This window comes from Cygnus olor, chromosome Z, assembly GCF_009769625.2.
Source record: "Cygnus olor isolate bCygOlo1 chromosome Z, bCygOlo1.pri.v2, whole genome shotgun sequence".
Taxonomy (NCBI): domain Eukaryota; kingdom Metazoa; phylum Chordata; class Aves; order Anseriformes; family Anatidae; genus Cygnus; species Cygnus olor.
This window is the reverse complement of record NC_049198.1, coordinates 11,251,459-11,272,186: the sequence shown is the minus strand read 5'-3', so window position 1 is coordinate 11,272,186 and position 20,728 is coordinate 11,251,459. Positions and strand designations below refer to the sequence as shown.

The 20,728-nt window shown below is 37.4% G+C and overlaps 1 protein-coding gene across 1 annotated transcript in view; it reads left to right on the top strand.

Annotated features, from left to right (window-relative positions):
- The window catches only part of GOLPH3 (golgi phosphoprotein 3), a 34,259-nt gene extending 16,192 nt beyond the window's left edge, over window positions 1–18,067 (top strand). The window contains exons 2-4 of the mRNA XM_040539940.1: window positions 6,411–6,542; window positions 12,385–12,499; window positions 15,575–18,067. Coding sequence (XP_040395874.1) covers window positions 6,411–6,542; window positions 12,385–12,499; window positions 15,575–15,999 — 672 coding nt within the window. The 3' untranslated portion in view covers window positions 16,000–18,067. The remainder of the gene's footprint in view (window positions 1–6,410; window positions 6,543–12,384; window positions 12,500–15,574) is intronic.
- The last annotated feature ends 2,661 nt before the right edge of the window (window positions 18,068–20,728 follow it).

Here is a 20,728-nt window from a genome sequence, read left to right as displayed (position 1 = left end):
TTTTTTCCTGGTGTCTCTACATGAAGTTTCAGAAATTGCATTCTTTACTAAACTTTTGAAGTCTTTTTGTTTGTGTCTTTCATAAAAGAAGAATTTGGAATTTTCTGAGAACAGGAATTTAGGATTTTGGGTAGCTTCAGTGATGGTCCTGATTCAGAATGTTCTCCTTTAATTGCTTGGTTTATTCCAGTTTGGTTACAGTAGATCTCTTGTCTTGCTTTTAAGTAGAGGATGCTAGGTGAGGGTTTAGGGAGTGCTCTGAAGTCCAAATATTAAATGAAAAAGCTTTTAGAGAAGTTTAGACTGGGTAAGCATTGTGTGCTGTCCCAGAGAAGCTCTGCTGTTGTGGTTCTTCATAAATGTGAATAGAGGTTAGTGTTAGGTTGAAGTCTCCGCCCTGACTCAGAGTCAAATACTAAATGTGAGTCTGGATCTGAGGGTGGGCCTGAGGGGGCCTGTTGTTCATAAAACAAATATTTTGTATTTTTTTGGTGAGCAGGCCATTGTTTCCCTCAGTAATCTTCACGGACTATTACATAGTTTTATGATGTTTTTAATTAAAAGACTTATAAAGCTGATATTCATTTGCTCCGGCTCTGTGGTCTGTAAAGCAATCTGTAATAGCGTGAGGCTTGCTGGGTTAGATCAGGGAGTGCATTGGGAGCTGTAGTCTGCAGTGTGCTTTGGAGGGATTTGTAAACAGGTAGTCTTAACCAAGCAAGTTAAATGTGATTTTTATTACCATATGTGTATCTTGAAGCCTCAGGGTTGGAACTCTGCAAGTACTTTTCTTCTCTTCCTTTCTTCTGAATCTGAGATATTTTCACAGAATTTCCAGATTTCCTTGCCCTGCTCTGATCTCAGCCAGGTAGACTAGAGCTGCTGGTCTCCCCTTGTGAGTTAGTTGAAGAATTGCAGAGATAATGTAATCTTCTGTAGTGGGAAGAGATTCTTAGTAACTCCTATGGATGAAACAAAGTATTCAGAAGTAAGACATTATATGATCCCGTACAAGTCTTTTGTCCTCAATTTCAAAAGGAAGTTTTTTTTTTTTTTAACCTTCACTCTGTAGTCTGTTAGACTTTCTCAGTCAGTACTTTTAATATAACAGGTATAAATGTGAAACGGCATCTGCAATTTTTTTTTTTTGCATTGCTACTGCTAGGTGGCTTTAATTTGCACTTGAGATAGAGAAACTATTGAACTTTTTCTTAATAGAACAAGATTGACAATTGCCTGGAGGCTGCATAGAGCAGTGAAGGAGGCAACTGAATGACTGCTCTGTGAAGGCTGGCTGTTTTAATACTTAGGTGAGACGTTTTTGTAGTTTCCTTGCAAGTTTTTTTTGGAGGCATTGATTTTGTTGAAATCACTGATACACTTGGCATTGATATTTACCAAATATTTGCAGTTGTTCTGGTCAAGTTAGGGTCTTCTCCTTCTGATTGTTTACATATTTGGTCAATTATAATGGTCATTAGTGCAGCAGCTTTTGGGATCTGAGATGAAGAAAGTGTTATCTTCTCTTTGATTTTTTTTAAATATCTTCAAATCATAACATTTATGTAACTTCCAGATTTTAAATATCTGGAAATTTAAATTTTGAATGTTGTGGAAAATAGGAAATAAATGTGTTCTGTGGGAGCGTACTCTGATACTTTTGCAACAGCTCTTATGCTGTAATAGTACTGAGTGATTCAACAAAATATATGAATAGACTCCGTGCGCAGAATCTTGGTGTCGTCAGTGTTGTGTATGTGTTTTTGCAGTGGCTTTATTATAGCATAACCAGATGATGGCACCAGAATTTTTTGTAATCACAGTGATAATGTTTTAGCTGCTTTAAGACTTTTTTTTGTCTATGCATGATTTCTCGCAATTTATAGCAATCCTTACAAACACTTTTAGCAAGTTCTAGGACCCTATCCTATTTTAAGTATAGTTTTGAGAAGATTGAGTTTCAGGGATGTTGGAGGCAATCAGGGTAAGGACATCCTTAGGGAGTAACACAAGTGAAGGGTTTGAGGGACATTGGTAGGACCTTTCAAGTCATGGCCTCTTCCCTGTGGGGTATATGCATGAGCCCTGCCTCATCATGCTCTGTGTGCCAGCATCTGTAGAGGTTAGAGTCCCAGCACATGGTTACACTGTGCTGTATACAGATGTGAGCTTGTGGATTCCCCTTGCACACAGGAAGGAGCTGCAAGAGTTTGCGCCTTGCTCAGCAAAGCAAGACCTGGTGTATCAGTAAGGCTTGCTTGCTTGAATATGTTTTAATATAATTGTGTGGCTTTTCCATCCCTCTTGGTGGCTGCTCACCATATATAGCGTAAATACTTTGCCTTGTCTGCCCCGCCTGCCTGAACACATCTGAGGAAATCCACGAGGGTTGCAGAAACTCAGTCCTTTATAAATGCAGAAGTGAAAATTTAATGTATTTTATGTTATAGGAGCATGCGGTGGCGAAGCAGGCAGCTGTAGGATAGGGTGTCACAGGCAGGTGGTGTGGACGTGCAGCTGAAGAGGCAAAGTAAAAGTGGGAAGTGGAAGGTAAGGTGGTAGGTTGGTAACACCCAGCCAGGCACAGGGCCATGGTCAGGAGATGGGTGGTATTTAGGTTCCAGGTGACTAAAGGCTAACTGAGCAGGAAGGCTCGTATCAGCAGGGAATTGGGGAAGGTGCATGTGAAGAGGAGAAAGTGAATAAATGCTGCAAGAAGTGATGGGAGGGACATGGTGTAATGAATGTGGATTTTAGATAACCTGTTCTTTAAGTAGAAAGGGGATGTTAGTCTTAGTTATGTGCTTTGCCATACTTGAGTGGAAAGTCTGAGCTTTCAGAGTTAATAGAGTAGCAAGTTTCCATTATAAAATTCATTTTCATTCCCCTTTTATGCTTGTCTAGCAGAAGTATTTTTTAATCTTAGAGTTCCTAGGTCAGCTCAGAAGAAAACCACTTTCATGCTGTTTCTGTAAATAAACATGACAGTTGTAAATGTTCTTCTGATCATCGAATCAGCGTAGATTTTAAAATTGGCTCATGAGCTATTCATAACTTAAAGTGCTAATCTAATGTGAATGCTGTCAGATAAAAATAATTCAGTACCTTTTAAGACACATGTGCCCCTTGCTTAGCACCTTTAAAGAAACAAGTATTTCATTGAGTTAGGATGTTTATAAAAGTAGAAAAGACTTGTAAGAAGACAGATACAGCAAAAATATTTGGTGTTTTATTGGTGGCAATATTAGTGCTATTTAAGGGTATTAATTAGTGGAATGACTTGCATCTGTAAATGTAGTGATCTTTGGTCTATAATATAAATGTTTTGAGACTGCTAGGTATTTGGAACATAGTAGGAGAACAGTGTTAAAAGGTCAAACCAAATCCCTACTGTCTTCAGTAACCTGTAACCAGCAGTGTTCAGGGGCTGATAGGCTCAGACAGACCTCTCTTCCACTGTACACTCTGACCTTTAGTTGTGTGGGGGTTTCCCAGATTGTGTGGCTTAACAAATCCTTTTTTCAATTTTGTTTTTAATTTTGCCTTCCTGTAAGGACAATTGAATGCCTTACATAGAGAAGGAGTTGACCTGTGACTTTACTAACCTGTCAGTTTCAATAGCCACCCTCTAGGTCTTGCCTGGAAAAAGAAAAAATACTTGCTTCCTGTGTAAATAGTACAACAGTACTTTATACTACTGTTCTTTCTTTCTGTAGATTGTTATTCTCTCTGCCCTTTTCATTCAGCTTTTCTTCACTGTCCATGTTGCCTCTTTAATAGGCAGTACTGTAATGCTGAGCATTATTATTTCTGTTTTCTGTACTTTTTTCTAGTTGTGCTATATACTACTTGAGGTAGGTGTCAAGGAACTGTTTGCAGTGTTGAAGATAAATGTCCGCTTCTATTCTGTTTCAGCTACACCAGGAAGTTTGAGTTAATTTAAAGGATGATTTAGTTAGACTGTTGTGTGCTAACCTGACCTTCTCTGAAGGTTCCTTCAGTTGTCTGAGGTCTTTACAGTAAGTGCCAAACATTATCCATCCATCTGCTTGAACTACCTGGAAAGAACAGTTCAATGGATTGAAAAATGTTCAGGATGACACTGGCTGTTACATAATACCTCCTTCCTCACTTCATTAATAGCGGTATAATTTCTGTATATTGAAATAAGATGTTCCTTCTCTTGGATCCCCTGCAAACTTTGAGCCTGAAAAAAAAAATGTGAGGCAGTATACATTCTCATGACTTTAATATCATCAAACCCACTAGAGCAAGCAGTTCCGTTTATGAAGGTCATAATCTTTTTGAACTGCCTTTCTGGATCACTTGATTAAAAACTAGCAGATGGTTGTGCAGTCTCCTTCCTTGCAGATTTTAAAGACCTGCCTGGATAAAGCCCTGAGTAACTTGGTCTGACTTTCATAGCTGAACATGCTTTGAGCTGGAGGTAGGACTAGAGATCTACTGAGGTCTCTTCCAACCTGAATTACCCTAGGATAATTTATTTCTCTGCATCCCACAGCTTGTGGCCACGTATGTGGAATAAGTGCTGGAGCTAAGGATTTTATACCTGGTAATTGCTGCTGGGAGTAGTGTAGTTAATGTCACCTCCTTGACAAATGCTTTAAATGCAGTTTTCATTACTAAACAAGGGCAAAGTTTTTAGAACAAACTGTTTGCATAATAATAGAACACTTTTTGTGAAAAGAAAGAAGTATGTATTATGGCACAGCTGTCTGTCCAGTAGATATTTAATTTGCGTATGTGTTGTCTGATTTCATTTTTTTTAATGTAAAGAGACTATTTGGTTGGAAATAGAATGTAGGAATCCTTGTTCTTTTTTTTTTATCAGGAAAATATGGTACCATATCTCACACGTTTTTTTTTTTGGCAAAGAAGTGTCTGGTGCCTACCAAAACGAATTACCAAATGGCTGTTTTCCGAGTAGCTGTTTAGATAACTTCTCAAATGCCTCCAACCTTATGTTTATGGCCTTTTAAGTAAATATCTGTGACATTTCAGTAATGGCTTTCTACTAATTAAGTGTTTTTGTAGAATTTTTAGAAATATGGGTCATTTATGTAATAAAGCTCTTGAAAATCGTAGAATGGCTCGGATTGGAATAGACCTTAAAGATCATACAACTCCGACCCCTGCCATGGGCAGGGACACCTCCCACCAGCCCAGGTTGCCCAAAGCCCCATCCAGCCTGGCCTTGAACACCTCCAGGGATGGGGCAGCCACAGCTTCTCTGGGCAGCCTGTGCCAGGGCCTCACCACCCTCAGTGAAGAATTTCCTCCTAATGTCTAGGAAAAATAGCTAAGAGCTAAATGGAAACAAATATTTTCTTGTTTCTAGAAATCTGTATTTAGTGGCATGCCTTTGTTGGTGTCTGGGTTGCATGTCTAGTGGACTTCAGGTGTTTCCATCTGGTGTCCCTATATACTGGCAGCTGTCATTTGCAAATAGGATAAAGTTGTATTGTTCATGATTTAAGCTGGTCTTTGTTACTGGCTAGGGTAACTTTTATGAGACAGTGCTCGTTTTGTTTGGTCTTTGTTTCCTGTATTCCAAAGTGGATGTTCTTATCAAGAGGATGTATTGCTAGAGGAGTTTTGGAAGGTCTTTCCAGGGTTGTACCAAGTGTTTCCACAAACATTTCCCAAAAGACAGATTATTTCTCAGAATGATTTTGTTTTGATTTAAATACTGTTCTTGCATGTTTGGTAATATTAAATGTCTGTTACTGTATAATTTAAATAGAATCCTTTTCATATTTTTTGTCATAGTTGTCAAGCAGTGAAGTACAAAATTCAATAAATGTATTTCTAGGGATTGAGTAAGTTTATCATGTTGAATATTTGGTTCTGCTATTTAAGCAGACAGCTATCATTGCGGAAATATAGATGAAGTGTGTTAGGTGTTGTGTGGTTCATAGAATAAACGTGGTTTGCAGCTTTGTAATCCATGTAAAAACTATATATATATATACCTTAATATTAATTTTCACATTAGTACTTCAGTGCTATATTGTTTATGGAAGTAAAAGCATGTTAATGTTTCTCAGGAAACACAGATAAACTTGTGTGATATTAGTAATGCCAAATGCTTGATGCCTTAAAAATGTAGTTAGTTAATTTTGACTACGTATAAACTAAGTGGTATGTACTGTTTTGTTTGGTGTCATTTTCCCGAAGTTTCGCTGTTCTTCAAAGAACAGACTAAGTAAAAACTAACAGAGGATGAGTATGTTTCTCTTTCACATTTACAGTACAGGAATGGTGGTTGTCTAGTAGTGCTACTTTAAAAGCGCGCGAGGATAAGAGGACTGCTTACAGAACACAGCAAGCCTCTTCTATTTGTTTTAAGGTGGAGGTAGAAGTATCTTACTGTCTTTCGATTTTCTCAGGGTTACACATCATTCTGGAATGATTGCATCTCCTCAGGATTGCGTGGCTGCATGTTAATCGAATTGGCATTGCGAGGGCGTCTTCAGCTAGAGGCTTGTGGAATGAGACGCAAAAGTCTATTGACCAGAAAGGTAAGTGGCGGAAAGTGGTCACGTTTGCTTTTGTGTCGTGTTCCAGGCAATGCAGTAGTTATAAATTACAATCAGTTGTAAGGAAAAACTTTTTTTCTTTTTATGGGTTTAGGCATTCTGAGTAGTGGCTTAGGTTACAGGCACAGAGTTACTAACTAAACTGTTAAAATGGTGAGCTGAAGGGCTTTGTAAAATCTTCCGTACTTGTTCTCAGCTCCTGTTAGTTCTCTTGATGTGTTCCTGCTGCTGCTGCTGGGAGCCTTACACAATCAGCTGGCAGTGGCTGTGGCCAGGGTGCGGTGACAGCAGTTACTGCTGGGAGCCATGCAGCACCAGTTGTAATCTGCCCAAGGAACTGGCTTTTGCAATGTCGGTGAGATGTGGGCTGGGGCTGAGACGGACAGCTAACTGACAGCGAGCCAGATGTATCCTGCAAGCCACCAGTTAATGCCGGTATACACAGTATCCTCTGCATGGTAAGCTTTGCACTGCATGGGAAGGAAACATCCTTGTACCTTGGGCCCCTGAGAGCTCAAAATTATCTAGCTAAAGCACGTGACTGGTGTGTTAAATTGGTTATACTCACTGACCTTTAAGTTGGGCAAATTTTTAAGGTTCTATATTGAATTAGGCTGAAGATCTGAAGCTTTAATTTATTACTTTTGCTGCTGGATTTTTTCCTTAGTACAAAATGTGCAAAGTCATACTGCTAGAAGAGTTTCTACTTCATCAGCATTAGTGGATTCTTGTAAAAGAAGTTTATTGAATACATGGTCAAATATTTCTATCCACCACAAATAATTTCTCTTTCATAGCCTGTTTCCCTGTTAATATTACGCTTTGCTGATTTTTTTTTTTTTTAAGGAGAGCTTCCAAATTCCCTAACCTTCTCCCAGCTTCCTTCTCGTCTAAAGAATTGAACCTCTGTTCAGGCAAACAGCTCCTACTTCTTCTAGCTTCATTTAAGCATATTCAGCACTGATTAATTTGTACATTTTTTTTTCCCCCCACAAAGCTTTTGGCTCCTTAGGCATTCAGGAATGTTCTTTAGCAGTTATTTTCTTTCTATGCAAACCTTGTCAGGTCTGTCTAACTGAAGTTGTAACTGCTTTTTTTAGGAAAATGGAGAAATAACCTGTGCGTATCTTTACTACAGCGTACAAACCAAATTCTTGTCTGCCTCCCCTCCTTTTTTTTTCCTAATTTTATCATGTGATTTTTGGGGGTGGGTCTGTGTTTTTTTTTTTAAGGAGAGCTAAAAGCTACATAGTATTCAATGCTTTGTTCTTTTTGTTGTTGTACGAAAATGTAGAGTTTATTTTTTTGCAGGCAGGAGCATTCTATAAAAAAGACCTAATATAAAATTCAAATGAAGATTGATTTCTGCTCATAAAATTTAATGCAAGTAAAATCCCTAACTTCTGATATCTATATTTCTTCTGTCCTGCCCCATTTCTCAGTTTAGAAATCATTCTTGTGTTTTTTTCTCATTTTATGCAAATTCTTGCGTTGTTTAATATGAAATTGCAGTCTTGTTCCCATAGTTGCTAGATTTATGTGCCTCAGCTCTACCAAGTGTCCACCTCCACCCTCTTTGGTACAAGCTCGCAGGCTTTGCTTGCTTTGACCTTGTTTTTTTTTTTTCCTGTGAATTAAATACCGTGGTTAGTGAGTGGAATGAGCTGTCTAGTTGTATACAAGGTTGTGATTCAGTGAGGCAGCAATATCACTTTATATAGCATCTGTACCTCAAGCTAACCCTTCTTCTGCACTGCCACAGACCTTTCTGGAACTTTGTGTGAAGACAGAAGCTCCTGAAAACTCAAAGCTCTGATATGTGTCTCAAAAATCCTGTATCTTCCAGCCATGGTCTGAAGGCAGGAGTTCCGTTTGTTTACTTCAGTTGGTGCTGCAGCTGTGAAGGGTAGTCCTGTCTTTGCAAGGAAGCTTAGTATTTTTGCAGTCTCTCTTTGGTTTTTACTAGTGTTCATGCAGCCTTGTCAGGTCATCACTCTGTCTGAAAACTGATTCACAATTCTGATTCACTGAATTTTTACTTGGATCATTTTCTTGGTCTTGTCATGAGGTGTGGCACAAGTAATAACTGAGAAGAAGAGGAGGGTAGAACTACTTCTTTGGGCAGTAGTACGGATACATAAACATGCTTGAATGCTGGAGCCAAATGAGACTGAGAAGCTGGCAGGCAGACTTGATGAACATCAGTAAAACTTCTGAAAGTCAATATGACGTGTTTTTATCTTGCAACATCCGTGTAAGTTTGGCTTGAGAGTATATAATCACTGCATTGTTTTAGAGTTGTATCTATAGATGGCATCACTGCTGGAAACAAATAAATGAAAGCTGAGGTTTGTATGTAAATAAAGCAATTTCTAAGACTAGTGGTTATTGAAGACAGAAAATGGCACTCTATGCTGCCTTTCTGTGTCAGAAAGTAGAACCAGTAATTACGTTTTTTTGAAATAAAAGAAATCTCAACAAATCCTTGGCAGATTAACTTCGTATTTTATAACTAATAATTCTGAGTGATTCACGCATGAGTGACTTTTTTCCTCATAATTATTATTAAAACTAAATAATGAAGAGTTTACTCAAAGTCAGTGCATGAGGTGCTTCATCTTTAGCATTGCCTAATTGCAGAGCTTCATTGTGGAAAATGCAAATTAAATACTCTGTATAATTGAAATGTTCATAGCAGTCAGATACCAGGCAAAGCTAATATGTGATAAATTGCTGAAAAATTGGAATAAAGAAAGACTTCCTTAATAAGGCTAAGGATCATCATCTCTGAAGAACCAGGCTCTTAGCTTCTTTCTCTACTTTAGCTCATCTATTAAAAAAAGGAAAATATTCCCCTTGACGACACTTAGTCTTCCGTGATGATCCAATTCACAAGATGCCCGACGCATTCGATTTCCCACTTTTCCTGTGCTCTAATTAACCAAGAGACATTGATCAATAAATCCTCATTCAAGAAAGAGCAAATCAGTGAACACAGGAGAGAGGTGGCTGAGCTCCCATTATTGCCCGTCTCCATGGGCTGAGAAAGGGAGGAGGAAAAGAAATACTGGGGAGGTATAAATCAAAATGCTTTTGCTTCAGGGGAAGGATAATTGGAAGAACCTGTACAGTAAATATTCACTGTAGCAGAGAATGAGAAGAAACAGTGCTTTATTGCCTGGCTGCAGAGAATGGTAAACTTGGAGACAAAATCGCCGTGTTTTGTGGCTTCACAAGAGGTTATGGTGTCCTGGCTGAGTTGAATGGAAGAGTCTATGCTCCCTATAGGTCTTTGCTCTAATGCCTGTATGTTTAGTCTCAGACTGTCATCATGGATTATATTCAAACTAACTTCTTAAACTTCCTTGCAGTGGCAGTAAAAAGTATTTTAGCTGCAAATAAGCAAGGAAAGCTGTTCTTTAAACTTCTTAAGAAATCTTTTTTTTAAAAAAATGCTCTGAAGTCTGGGATATATCTCTTTAGTGAGGGGTATATGTGGTGGTGGTTGTTTTTCACAAAACATGTCAATAACTTGACTTTGCATCTCAGTGAGATGGTGCATAGTAGTAGGTTACGAACTGCAGGAGGCTGGAACTATTCACTATAACTAAGGTTACAGTGAAATTAATCATCTGGGACACTTCAAAGAAACTAAAATTTTGCCGGAATGTCAGTTTTTAAAAGAAGTAAAGATGGATATATGTTGGGTGGTTTTTGGCTAGTTTTTTAAGGAATACATGAAAGGTGACTATTAATAGAGCAGAATATAGCAACCAAAAACCCAACTTTAAATATACTCAATATTATATACTCAAATAATACACTCAATATACTCATAACCTCAATACAATATATTTACTTGAAATTAAAGAATAGAAACTTAAAGTTCAGAAAAAACGGTATAAAACTGGAAGATATTATATATTCTTAGATGTGGTTAAGTTTTTGAGTGAAGCTATCCTACAAGCTTGTAAGTCAGAAATGCAATGTGTTGTTGTGTGTGTTTAGTTTCAAGTAGGGATTGTCTGGACTAAAATCCTAAACTCCTGATTGCTACCCACTTTGTAAAAATATTTTACATGCTTTATTTTTATATCTGAACAAACCTAGTTCCTTTTATTCTGTCATTGTTGAATTTAATAAAATTTTAATTTTTAGCGCTTTATATGCACTGTCTAAAACAGACATAATATTCTAGCTGTGACCTGCTGGGTATTCACTAAAATTGTTCATAAAACTTTCACATTAATACAGCTTAGAATGAAATTTTCCTGTTGCCAGAAGACTTGGCTTTTGTTGATTTGTCTGTTTTTTAGTCTACTGCTGGAATTAGTAGATGTTTTTTTCTGCCATTCTAAATTAGGCAGTCACTTATTGTATCTTTCATATTTGTTCCCTGTTTTTCACTCTGACTGTAATACTCTGCATTTCTTTCTGATTTTATCTCATTGTCCTTGGACACCTCTCCAGTTAAGGATCACCTTGCCATTATGAAGCTGTCCTGCCATTGCAACTCATTTCTGTTCAGTGTTATCTACAGACCCTATAAGAACATTCTCCTCTTCTATTGTTTGTAGTAAGAATTATTAGAACTACAGAACTAAACTTTGGATGTATTTCAGTGGAACGCTTAAAGCTTTTACTGGCTGGTAACAAGCATCTTTCTGATTACTGGGAAGCTTTACCAAAAATAAGACTTTGTATCTAATGCTTCTTCTTTATTTATGGAATTGTTTTGACGTGGTTAAGTTTTTCGTTGTTTCTTGTTAGCACTTTTTATGCATCAGGTAAAAAGATAACTTATAAAACAATTTGAATTGTCATATTTAATCATCATTTTCATAAGCGACTTTGAAGCTGTAGTAATTCTTCCTTTCCTAAAGAAATAGTGGTTTTTTTGAGGGCGGAGGTTATTTTTTTATAATTAAAATATATTGACTTGAGCTAATTAAATCCATATGTCTTTAGTTTGGTGCTGTTGTTTATCTAACCAGAGGGAAAAAAAAAAAAGGTATTTGTACATGGTTGATATAACTGCTTGTACTGGTAAACAAGCAGTTACTCAAGTTCTTAAAATTTATTATGTTCCTGTGAATGATTTTCTTTCTCCTGTGCTCTCTTGGGTAAATAATTCAATTAAATCATTTTAGAATTTATTAAATGACAAACATAACCCCCATAATATGTAATGTCATCTCTTGTACATACATATTTTGCCTAATATGTATGTATTAACTGTTAGCGAATGGAACGTAATATTGCTGGTCAGCATATTCTTCGGCGATGTAAAACTTGTCTTGAACCTATTTTTATCTGCTGATCTGTGGAAGAGAACCAATTTTCCTGTTTTTTCAGTTTCTAATTGATTTCTCAGTTTCTTGTGGCCTAATTGTTTAATACTGCAGTATTTTGAATAAATTGATTTGAAGCAGTAAAATAGAGTGCCATCAGAGAGCAGTTTAACACTGTAGCGTACTTTGTTTTGAGGAGGAAGTGAAGGACTTAGTCAGGTCAGTGGATTATCTTCCTTAAAAATATGTATATATATAAAAAAGTTATTAAATATGTATGAATGCTATAAGTTTAGTTAATTAGCCTTTAATTTAGGTTACAGATAACTGACTTAATATCGCTTTTTATAATTAAAGTCTTGAATAGTTTTTTTTAACTAGATATTTTTTAAAAATTTGAATATTCTTACAGATTTGTCTGTCACTTTTTAAAATTTTCATTTGTTCTCATAACAGGTAGATTTTCCTGTTTTTTACTGTTGGATGTTTGTCATATGAACTATATGAAAATACTACGCTTCATTCTGTCTTAGGTGATTTGCAAGTCAGATGCTCCTACAGGGGATGTTCTGCTTGATGAAGCTCTGAAACACATAAAAGAGACCCAGCCTCCTGAAACAGTACAAAATTGGATTGAACTGCTTAGTGGTAAGCCTTGGACATACCATATTTGCTTTTTTTCCCCCTCAATATGACATCACTAGAGACTACAGTACAAGATTTTAGTGAAGTTATGCAAAAGTGTAATTAGTCTGTCCTCTAGAGTGGTCTCTTGTTGATTGTAGCCTTTAATCAAACGTAAGTAACTGTTTCCTTTGACTTAAGTTGGTACAGAAAGGATGTAGATGTAAGTGTCAGAGAACGTTTCAACTCCGTGGAAGAGGTGTCTTCTGCTGAATCTGAAGTGAATCAGAGCTGTGCCCTGGAGATGTATAACTGCCTTCCTCTGTAACTGGCAATGAGGGGTAGTAGAAGTTTAGAGTATATTTATACGGATTCAGTATTCAGAGCTTTTTGATAAGGAAAGAAGATAAGGAGCTCACTGTTCAGATGTAAAAATTGAGGGAGAAAATTCAGCCATCAAGCACAGAGAAACAATAAAGAGGAGTTCTGTTTTTCTATTAACTGGAGAGATGTAATATATATTCAACATATGTTCTAATGTCATGCATTTCTAGTTGTTCAAAACAAAGGCTTCAAAGGGAGCACTTAGTGCACAGCTTTTCCTGTAAAGGAAATTAAATTAAAATATATTAAACTACATAAATTAAACTGAAAAGACCAGTGACCAAAAGCATGTAGCACTTTTTTTTTTTCACCAAAATTTATTGCCAAGGCTTGGCTGTTTTTACAAAACACACAATATGCAGCTTCCCTGGAGTAGATCAAAGCTGTACTTCAGTTATATGAGCAGTAGCGGGGAGGGAATTGCTATTTTGTCAACAACATAACTTTGGGAGGTAGGAGGTAATGAGAGTTGAAGTTGTTCATCAAAATACGTTTGTTACTTGTAACAACACATAAATAAGTTTCAAAAATGAGCAAAACCTCTCTAGCTTTCTCTGCCTTCTTGTTTTCATTACGTTCTTCCTATTCCTCCTGTACCACCTGAAATAGCCTTCCTTGTACTTAACTTGCACAGTTCATACTCTGTGTCCTTGCCACTCCTTCCTTCCTGTCCCATCAGTGTTTTGTCAGTGAGAGAGAACAAAACATTTCTTGTCAGTAGGGGGCATGGCTGCTGCACATCCCTGCAGTCTAGTCTGTTCTTGCTCAGCTCTCCTCCACTTTTACAGCTTGCAAAAACAATTCTTTTTCTCTGCCCAAATACATAATTTGCCTGACCTTCTCCCAGGGAAGAGCACATCAAGTTAGTACTGACTCAAAAAAGGTCAACTAATGAATAAACAATGCTGTAGGTTTCCTTGAGGCACGAGCCTGCTAAGCTTTGTCTTTGGGAAGATCATCATGATTAGTGCTGTGGCTGAGACTTGGATCAATCCTTTTTACTTGTCCGTGGGTATTTAATTACTAGTTCTTTGATGGCATTAGGGTTCTTTGCATTTCCCATGGTTAAGAGAACTGCCCTGTGATTTTTTTTTCTTTCAAAGTTTTACTTTATGGCTGGATCCTGGAAAATAGCTATTTCAGCCATAATTATCAGAGATGCAAAGAATACTGCTTAAAGTTCTAGTACATACAAGTTCAAAGCCATCACGGAAATACTTGTATGGACATCTGAGGCTATGTTTGTCAGGCTGTTGTTGTTTATAAGATCACTAAGGGAAGCAAGTAAAGGAAATACCGAAGTTCAGATCAGAATGTCAGGTCTTTCTGCAGATGTAATAAATGTTACACTGTTATGTCTGTGTAATGGTGGAGATTGGTCACAAGGTGTCAGCACAGTACTGATTTTTATTATCACATAGAGGCAGTCACCTGACAAATTCAGAAGCATCTAGGAAATAACATTTGCTATGGGGAACGCTATAAGGAGACTGCCTTTTTTGGGACGTGGTGGTGGCTGGCATATGATAGTTTCATCTGTGGTCAGGCTGGGAAATCATACCTCGGCGAGGTGTAGGACCTGCGGGGACTTGCATAGCTCAGGCCTGGGTAGGTTCTTTACCTTTCACTATGCAGCTGGTGTCGCCTCGATTGTGTACTTAACCTGGCTGTTACTTAGATGCAGTTTGTCACCGTTCATCACAATGAGAGAAACCTTAAATTCATCTGTTTTTTATTATTATTAAAAGTTAACCAAAGATTAGCTTTCTGAAATAAACACAAGTTGCTATAGAAGTTGTCGTATTGTTTATGGAAAAAACACTTCTACATAAGAAATACTTAATGCTGTTTCTGTGCTTGCCTCTTAAAGAGCATAGGCTCTTTAATATCAGGAGGAGATTTTAATACTTAAGGTAAATACTAAGGTAAGCTGGACGTAAAAACTTTAGCTGAAGTAAATTTCTAATTAGAGAAGAATTTCTCAGTGCTTAACAACTTCAGTTTTATGAGTAGCTCCTGGTGTATTATTTTGTGCTTTTTAAATTTCTTTAAGTGCATGCACATGATCTGAAGTGCCCATTTGTCCTGCCATAACAGAAAGCATTAGAAATAATTTTTATAGAAATGTCAAAGCCCACCTCAACACAAGTGCTCTTGTGTACATCCACCCACCCACACTCACAAGGGTGAGCAGAAATGGAAAGAAGAGCATAAACCTGAAGAAATAAGAGAAATGAGGAGGGCATATGGGATAGGTGTACATTAGCTTGTCTTTGTGACAGAAAGAATGGTGATGATGCTTCTTCCAGTCCCTGAAATGACAAAGGCTGAGCAGACAAGGTTGGAGGAGATGCTTTTTAAAAATTTTTATTTTTATGGTTACTGTTTAAAAAAAAGTCTTCATGACTTTTTTTTCATCAGTACAGGAGTGCTTATTTGTCATATCCTTCCTCAAGACATGGCTTAGCTAGTGTTGCATCCCAACTTTAAATGCACACAAACTCCTCAAAGAGGCTCTCATGGTCTCAGTCTCGATGTGTGTATCTAGATGGGTCAGGGATCAGAGAAATGCTGACATGAGCACGCTATCTTACTGGTATAGTCAGCTATATGAATTTGACAGCTCATTCTGCACCACAGGAGGGGAAAAAATTGCTGTAGTAGTACAGCTTAGATTTTGCCTGACTGTTGGTTTTTTTGTTTGCTTTTTTTTAGGTGAAACATGGAACCCATTAAAGTTGCACTACCAGTTACGAAATGTCCGTGAACGGTTAGCTAAAAATCTAGTGGAAAAAGGTGTACTGACAACAGAGAAACAGAACTTCCTTCTTTTTGACATGACTACGCACCCTCTCACCAACAACAATATCAAACAGCGCCTCATCAAGAAGGTTCAAGAAGCAGTTCTTGACAAATGGGTGAATGACCCCCACCGCATGGACAAGCGCTTGCTGGCACTTGTTTATTTAGCCCATGCTTCAGATGTTCTGGAGAACGCTTTTGCCCCCCTTTTGGATGAGCAGTATGATTTAGCCACAAAGAGAGTGCGGCAGCTTCTGGATTTAGACCCTGAAGTTGAATGTATGAAAGCCAACACGAATGAGGTTCTGTGGGCTGTTGTAGCAGCATTCACAAAATAACTGCAATCAGACTGAAATGTTCTCTTTTCTTTCATGTAAACCAGTTGTTTCTCTTCTATTGTCTATTCATGTTTTCTGTAATTTGTACCTTCTCATATGAATCGACTCTTGTTTAATGGGAATTATAAGTGGTGTATTCCCTCACTCTGTGCATCTGTATACAGGATTCTGCTGGTACAAGAGACCTTCCTGTTTAAAACAACAACAGAAAAAGGTTTTACTGCCATATTGGCATTCCATTTCCTATTAAATTTGAGTTAACTGAAATATTTCTGTTACTCTATTTTTCATCTTATTGTTATTGAAGTGGTTTAACATGGAAAGCACCTCGAGGAAATGTGCATGCAATTGGATCACTAGTCTCAGCTGACACAGATGTGTGCATGCATCAGTACTTCTGCAGTACAATTCATAACAAATCAAAAAGGGCCTTTTTAAAAAGTCACCAAAGCTCCATGTTGAAGTGTCTGTCAGGGCATTTTATACACAGATATTATTTCAATTATATCTAACAAAATTACTTTAAAAGCAGAAATTCCATTTAGCAGCTTTATTGATAGTTCCTGTAAAATGCCCCATAAATTTTACTTTTCATGTAAGTCTCTTGTGTACTTATACTTTCATTAGAATGATAGCTGAGTCACAAGGCTAGTGTAGAAAGGTCCAATTGTTTCATAAACCAGTTTTGGGATGGGATACATTCCATTATATTGTAAATATAGTTCAAGTTGTATATTAACAACTGCCCCATCTTAGTATTTTGCAAGATCTACTTAGTTGTACACCTGGTGCCCCTTACTTGCTGTCAGTCATTGCCATTTGGTGGAAGGAAAGGCCTCTTACAAGGAGTATGTATGTGAAAGCTGTTCTTTTCCAGTGTCTACAGAGTTTGCCGTCTGGGTATTCTCTGTCTATGCATTGCCTTTTGATAATTAGTATACAGAAAGAGACCACTTTCTGTCCTCTCTTTTTTTTTTTCCTCCCTCCTGTATGGAAGAGGCTTGTGACCAGTGCAGTTCTTGAGTGCAGTTTTTAATTTTGTTTGTACACAAGTTAATGTTTGTCTCTTAAATGTTATAATCTGTTTTACATTTTAAAAACAGTCTAGCAGGTGTTGCATGTAAATGGTTAGCAAGTAATGACTGCAGTTCAGATGATTAAGATTTCTGTAATGGGACACTCTACTATATTTTAATTTTTATATACAATTATGCTGATTAGCACACTTGTAAAAAACAAAACAAAACAAAAAAAAACAACTATATAAAACTTTGGCTTTTTAAAACTTATTGCCTCTTTACCACTGCTTGTTACATCTCCCATTTGTTTTAGTGTAAATATTATGCATTGAACAAATTAAGCATTGATTTATATATATTTTTTTCCTTAACGCAGATTTATAGCGGGGCTTACAGGTGTTTAGAAACTTTATTGGTTAATATTCAGAGCAAGAATACTAGATGGTGTATAACTGTAGAGCTGAAATTTAAGAGATCCCTTAATCTGTATACTAGCTTTTTACCTACAGTAAATAAACTATGATCTTGAAAGTGCCTGAAACAGAGCAAGCATGTCATTTTTATTTTTTGTTGCTAATTAGTAAGGTTTATTGCTTAACTGAAAGCTTTAGTTAATATCCTTCTTATTAGAAAGGGCGAGTTTATATTAAGTAGATCAAACTGACCTAATCGGTGGAGTCGCTCAGATCTGCAGGGTTCATGACCGAGACAGACTGAGTTAGCATACGAGTGTGCAACTGTGCCAGCCATGGGTAGACCTCTTCTATCTTGAGCACAACTCTACAGCCTCATCTGTGACTGGACTTCCAATTTTGCACCTCATTTCGTATCATTTAGATGCTTAAGTAGTTGACTTTAAAATACAACTTAAATTCATCATACTTAAGTAACCTTTTTTTAAATAAAGGTTTTTAAAATGCAGTCCTTAACATTTAATGCCACGCTGTTCTTTCAGTTCTTAAATGCTGTTTCTTTAGAAAAATGAAATTAAAAGTATATTGTAAGGTATTTCAAACTCTGGTTTACAAATAAAAAGATACAGTGTTTTCTCAGTTGTAAGATGCTGTGTTTAAAACTTTGAGGAGCTTGGGCATGAACTTTCAGCTTGGACATTTATTTTAAGCTTTTTCAAAACTTGTTTGTTTTAATGAAGGAAAAATGAGAGTTGCTGTGTTGCTCTTATATTTGACAGCTTACAGAATACTTTCTGTACTTGATAGTATATGCTCACTCACTGCTTTCATTGTCTCTCGTGATGTTCTCTCATTTTCTGTAGCTCCTTGAGAGGAGAAAAAAATAATTGGAAGGGTCAGAGAAATACTGAAGTATTCAGGAGTAAGTTGAATGCACAAAATTTTAAAACAGCTTTGAAAAGCTGTATTTGAAACATCCTTCAGACTGACAGTATCTTTTTGTAGTCCCTTTTCTGTCCTCTCATCTTCATTCTGTATTTAAGTTTCTGCTGGGTTTCACGTTAGGTTGTGGAAGATACAGGGGTTTTGTCTCCCTTAGAGCCAATATGTTTAGAAACGTCACCCTTCTTTAGCCACCTTTTAGAGAGAGGTTTCCATCCCACAATAGAAGATAACTCCCTAGAATATTTATCAGCTTTCTCTTCCTTCAAGGTAGAACCTGTGTGATAAGAGTTTGTATGAGGTTTATCAAAGAACCCTCGAATAGGTTTGATGTAAGTAACAAGTGGTTTGTGAAGAGCGATGGTACCTTTGCTAGACCACCTGATGTAAACCTGGGTGTATGGGGGACAAAGAAGAACTTCTGGAGTCTTCAAGTCCACTGTGCTTTAAAAAACCCAAAGCCTCATGGGTGCTACCAGACCTTAAGTCTAACAATAAAGGTAAGTTTGGTATGTTAACAGGGATTGATTTAGCAAACATCCTCGCTTTTGTTGGTGTTTCAGGTTCTAATAAAGTGGTTGAACATGGGAGACTGCTTTGTTCTGCTGAGATTCAGGTATCCCTTCTTCATATTAGCTGCTGCTGCAGCTCACAGATCAGGTGTTAAGACAGTTTTGGCTGCTGTGAGTCTCTCTCACTGGCTACTTGAAGTAAAGATTGCTATCTATAGCCTGAAGAACCTGAACCTCAAGGGAAAATAAGTATTGTTATTCAGGGACTCATTCTTCTAAAACAAACTTCCCAGTTAATCTCAAAAACAGGATTTTGAAGGATAAATCCACCAATGGCATAGGCGTATACGTTTAATTTTACAGTCCTTGAGATTTCCATCCTCCTGCGTTTCTAGAGATGACTTTACAGTGCTCCTTTATGAGGTGTTAGTGAAAACTCTGTGCCATGCATGATGCTTTCGAGGTGAGAGTTACATAAATTGGCTGTAAAAGACTGGTGACTGAGCACTCGTGTTCATGCCCATTTCTCCTACAAAGTAAAGATATGTATTAACTGTGTTCTCTGTGAACTGGACTGAATCTGTACTGAAACAAAATAAAGCACCCTTTCAAGCTATGAGCTGCAAGTGGTAAATGTGTATCACATGCATGCAATACCTGAAGGATTTTTTTTTTTTCATTTATTCAGTAGTTTGAGTATTTTTCCTAAGGTCTTCACCAGTTTGGGAAATGGAACTTTTCAGATTTCCATTAAAGTGTCAGTTCTATCTAAACTGAGCTTCAGGCACTTCAGGTAGTCAAAAGCCTGTTTGCATCCTAGTTTCCCTCTATTGTGTCCATCTATCGTTCTAAATGGAAAGGGGGTTTCAGGTTCAGAGAAGTACACATTTTTTGAAAGTAACTCCTTTATTCTGTGGTTATGCTTACTTTTCAACAGTTTAATTACTCAAGGAACGAGGTGCTGCCAAGTGCTTTATAAGTGTCAAATATAAAAGCGTGACTTCAGGTGGCCTTGGGTAGGAGGGGAAGGAACATGGTCAGAATACTGCCTGTGTTCATCTCTGGACAAGATCATCTGGAGTTTCCTCCCATTGCCTCTTTTTTTCTCCTTCCTACAAAGCCTGTGAAGAGTTGATGATAAGAAATGCCTTCTCACTCAGGAGGAGGAGAAGCTTCTGTACAAACAGAAGAAAAGCTGGCTTCTAAGACAGCAGAAAGAATAGGGAAAGAAATGCTTATCATCAGTAGTAGTCTTTTTTTTTTTTTTTCCCAATACCTTTCCAAACTCAGTTTTCTCTTTCTATTTTTTTCTCTCAAAACTTTGACACCCAATTTTTTTTCTTTAATCCCTATTTCTTGGTGACTTCCTCTTTGTGCTCACAAACAATTTACCAACTTCGAACATAGATGTTTCCACCCTTGCCTTTTTATTACTAAGCTTTTCATTGCCTTTAGTTTTAGAGTCATCTTGAGCTTAGATCTCTATTACTTCATCCTCAGAGTTGCTTTCACCTCCTCTCTGATTCCCTAATGATGCTTCAAGGAACCTCCCCCTTCTTCAACGAATACCTTTGTCTATGCTAGCTGCCTCGGTGGCTGAACTAAAGCAGCTGGCTTTCTGATCCAGCTTACGAGATTTGATTTGTTCAGATGAACAAAAGCTGATGCTAATTTACATTGAAACTTCTCTTTGCTTGCATCCAAAGCAAGCTATTGTCCATGCAGCAGGGAGGACTGAGAGCTGAGTATCGTGACTTTTGCCAGTTCTCTAATGTAAATAGATCTCGTTCCTGAGTCAGTGCTCTAAGGACTTGCTATCTCCTTACTCAAGCTTTTATTGTAG